At 21.0% G+C, this 4,101-nt stretch overlaps 1 protein-coding gene across 2 annotated transcripts in view; it reads right to left on the reverse strand.

The window, feature by feature from the left end:
- Window positions 1–4,101, reverse strand: part of LOC102681881 (S-formylglutathione hydrolase) — a 7,234-nt gene that overhangs the window by 788 nt on the left and 2,345 nt on the right. The window contains exons 4-12 of one of the 2 annotated variants that reach the window (XM_006624403.2): window positions 3,837–4,028; window positions 3,545–3,760; window positions 3,089–3,472; window positions 2,756–3,010; window positions 2,189–2,671; window positions 1,890–2,102; window positions 1,582–1,831; window positions 620–683; window positions 179–556 (exon numbers count right to left, since the gene is read on the reverse strand). In XM_006624403.2, the coding sequence (XP_006624466.1) occupies window positions 179–556; window positions 620–683; window positions 1,582–1,831; window positions 1,890–2,102; window positions 2,189–2,671; window positions 2,756–3,010; window positions 3,089–3,472; window positions 3,545–3,760; window positions 3,837–4,028 (2,435 nt within the window). Of the gene's footprint in view, window positions 1–178; window positions 557–619; window positions 691–964; window positions 1,167–1,581; window positions 1,832–1,889; window positions 2,103–2,188; window positions 2,672–2,755; window positions 3,011–3,088; window positions 3,473–3,544; window positions 3,761–3,836; window positions 4,029–4,101 lie in introns of those variants that run through there. The other variant, XM_031514548.1, reaches the window with a different exon arrangement.

Here is a 4,101-nt window from a genome sequence, read left to right on the forward strand (position 1 = left end):
TAAAAATATCATTTTTTTAAATAAATTAAATTTTTAAAAGATTTAAAATAAAATTAAATATAAATGTTTTTACTATGTTTTGAAATGAATTTAATAATGATTCAATCTATATATTAATAAATGGAATTAATTTTATATGAATTATATGATCTAATTAAGTAATTATCTTTTGTGTTACCTATGACCCATTATGGATTGTTTGTACGGTAAAACAGGAAATTTTTCATTAATCAAAGCTGGTAATTCTTTAGTAATATAACTGTACATTCTATAATTTTTTTTCCATGGTTCATTTGTTGCATCAATATAAAATCCAGCACCAGTTCCAAAATCCCAATCATCATCTTCTCCAAGAATATTAAGATTACGAGGACTTGTGTCAGGTGCAACTAAGATAACACCTTGTTCAGAAGCATATTTTTGTGCACCTGCTTTTTGAATAAAATTAGCTTCTGTACATGTTAAACCAGATAACCAATAAATAACAGGTTGAGGCCCTTCTTCCACTTGGGGTGGAAGGAAAATTCCAAAATTCATTTTACATCCCAATTCATAGCTATATTAAAAAATTATTTAAGTAATCTTATTTAAACAATTTTATATAATAAAATTACAATACCTTTCATGCAAATAGACTTTTTGCCATCCGCTAAAAATTTTATTGCTAGAAACTTCGACAATATCTGGCATCTGAAAACATTTTCCAATATTAAAAATAATTAATTATTTATTTTTTAACTACTTCTTATATTCTTTTTTTAAATATTGTTTTTTTTTCATTATTAGAAGGTTAGATATCATTAATAAAAAATGAAATAATTTGATATTTGAAATTTTATATATTTAATGATAAAAGAAATAAAAAAATTAATTATATTAAATTAATGAATCCTTTTTTACTATTCTTTAATTTATTAATATGTTTAAAATATGAATTAAATATTATTTTAAATAATATACTCACTTTGTATCGTAAAATATTACGTAGAATATTTGTGATTTCTTATGAACTTTGATTATGAGATTCGTGACATAATAAAAATATTAATTATATATTATCTAATAAATTGATAATAATTTTTTCTGACACGTTTGTATACATTGAATTTATGTTACGTTTATATATTATTTTAATAAGAGAAAATAATATAACCTCAAAATAATTAGAGTTATGACTATATATATATATTAAATGGTTTTTATAATTTTAAAAAATTTATATTCTAATTAAAAATAATTTCATTAAGATTTTATTTTTTTAATATCATTAAAATTCTTATTTGTATGCTATTTTTGGCAAATATACATGATAAAATAAAATTAATATATAATATTTATAAAATTATATTAAAAAATTTTCTTTGTTAATTGTGTTGTACAGAAGCTTTTACAGATAGTTGCTTTTGTTTTGTATTTCTTATTGTGTTTCTCACTGGTAGAACTGAAATATAATAATTTAAACAAATAATAAATTATATATAAATTAATTACAATACATTTTATGATATATATGTATAATAAATATATATTTTTATAACATACTTTCAAATTCTGGTTGTATATTAATAACATGACTAATACTTTCTTTAGATGATTCATAAGTACTTTCACGATTTGTACTTTTTGGTAGACATTCTGATGAATTTGTATGACTATGGGAATGATTTGATAAAGATTGACTAAATAAAATTGCAGAAGGTAATTCTATATTTTGAGCTGCTAATAATTTTCTAATATAAGATTCAACTTCTACATGAGAGACTGTAAATTCTGCAATATCTTGTAAAACAATGGAATTTTGTTCTTGAAGTTCACGTAGCTCTATCTCCTTCTATTAAATGAAAATAAGTTAAGATAAGTTTACAAAATATGTTAGTTAATTTACAAACCTCTTGTATAAGAACATTATTATCTCCTGTAGTTTCATATAGTCGATGAATACTTTTTTTAGCATTTTGTAAATTTTTATCAGCTCTAGATATTTTTTCTTTTTGCTCATGAATTTGATGCTTTAAGTCAGTTAAATATTGGGTTTTATTTTCTTTATATTCTTCAGTTTCTTCTATGTTCTTAAGAATTTGTACATACTTATTTTGTATTTTCTATAGAAATTATTTTATTTTAAGATTTAATATATTTTTTATTATATAAAATTTTTTTTTATATGAAATTAAATATTATAAAATACCTGCATATTTTCAGTTAAAGATTGTAATTCTTCTTTTTTTTGATTTAAATTTTGTTCAACATCTTGTAATTCTTTATCCAATTTTTTATGCTCTTCTACTTCTGATATGTCTTGGTTATTTGTACTTAATGTTACCTTATATTTATCATTGCAAATATTTATCACACGTAATGTATTTTCCATAGCTTGTATTTCTTCTTCAGTTTTTCTTATTGTTTCATCTAATTTGTCACCTTGTTCTTGTAAAAGATATCTTTCTTGCGCATTTTGAATTTTCAAGTGTGTAGTATTCATTGGAGTACCATCAGGATTAGTACCTAACAATGCAGTAGAATTATCATATCTTGCTTGTAATTGTTTTATTCGTATTTTTCTTTCAGCAATAGCATTTCTTAATTCTGAACATTCACCGTCGGCAACTCTTTTTTGAATATTTAGAGATTCTTTTTGCACTGTAATTTCTGCTTTTCGTTCTCGCACTGCCTAAATAATTTTACATTCTAATTTAACATTTTTAATTGCAATATTTTTATTATTATTATAAATAATATTTTATTAAAAACTTACTGCTTCTAATTCAAGTTTATATTTTTCCAAATCATAAACATTATTTCCAATATTAAATATCATTTTTTCCATTTGAGATACTTTAAGTCGTAACATACTTTCTTCTACTTGTTTTTCCTCATAACGATTTTGAACAGCTTTTAATTCTTTTTCTCCTACATTCATAAGAAGAACAAGATTTTGTCTTTTATCTCTTAAGGATTCTAATTCACTATTACTACTTGTTAAATTGTTTGATATTTTTCTCATATTATCCTACATAATAAAAAATAGATTTAGTGCATTTTAAATAAAATGTAATTTAAATAAATAAATTAATTTTAAACTATATACTTCTAAAGTTGTAATTTGTTTTTGCAATAACTTAAACACATTTGTTTTTTCATCTAAATTATTTTGAAGCTCTTCTATCTTTTCTTGTTTTTTCTCACTTTTAGACTTATCATATTCATGACCTCTTAATCTGTTCAATTTCATTTCATATTTTCGAATTTCAAATTCTGTTTGATACCATATTTCTTTTTTATTTTCCAAAATTTGTTCGTCTTTAATACATAATTTATCTAATAAATCACATTTTTTAAATTCTCTTTCAAGTTGCATCTTTAAAATTTTCTCTTCGTTTTCTAAATCCTTTATTTGAGTCATTGTGCGTAGATTTGTAATTTGTAATCGATTTATTTCTTTGATTATTTTAGCTTTTTTTTTCTCTTGTTCCTATATTATATATATTTTAATATGTTATTTTACTTTATTCATTAATTATTATTTTTTTTTAATAATAAATACCTCTATCATATCCTCAAGTTCTTTTGCTTTTTCTTCAATATTTAATTTTTGACTTTTAATATCTTCTAATTTTGTTGTTAAAGCAGTTATTTGTTCATTTGCTTTATCTATTTTTGTATTTTTAGTTTGAATTTGCAATTTCTTATGTTTTACATCAGTTCTTACTTGTTCCACACGTTGGGTTAAATCTTTCATTATATTTTTCTGTATAAGAGACTAAAAGAGAAAAAATTTTAGAGAAAAAATTTTTAAATTAAATTTTTATTAGTAATATTTTTATTTATATTCTTACCTGATTTTCACATGTGTTAATAATTTCCTTCAGTTTAATTTGTTCTTCTTTCATAGAACTAAATTCTTTTTCTAATTTTGTAATTGAATCTTGAATTTGTTTATTATTTGCAATTTGTTCTTTTAAAAATTTTTCAGATTCTTGAAGTATTTTTTTTTTATCTTGAGAAATATCATTTAATACTTCAATATCCTTTCAAAATAATTTATTATTATTTTATAATAATTATAATATTATTTAATAAAAATCAAATTGAACAAGAATT

This window comes from Apis dorsata, unplaced genomic scaffold (assembly GCF_000469605.1).
Source record: "Apis dorsata unplaced genomic scaffold, Apis dorsata 1.3 scaffold_1055, whole genome shotgun sequence".
In the NCBI taxonomy this organism is placed as follows: Eukaryota; Metazoa; Arthropoda; class Insecta; order Hymenoptera; family Apidae; genus Apis; species Apis dorsata.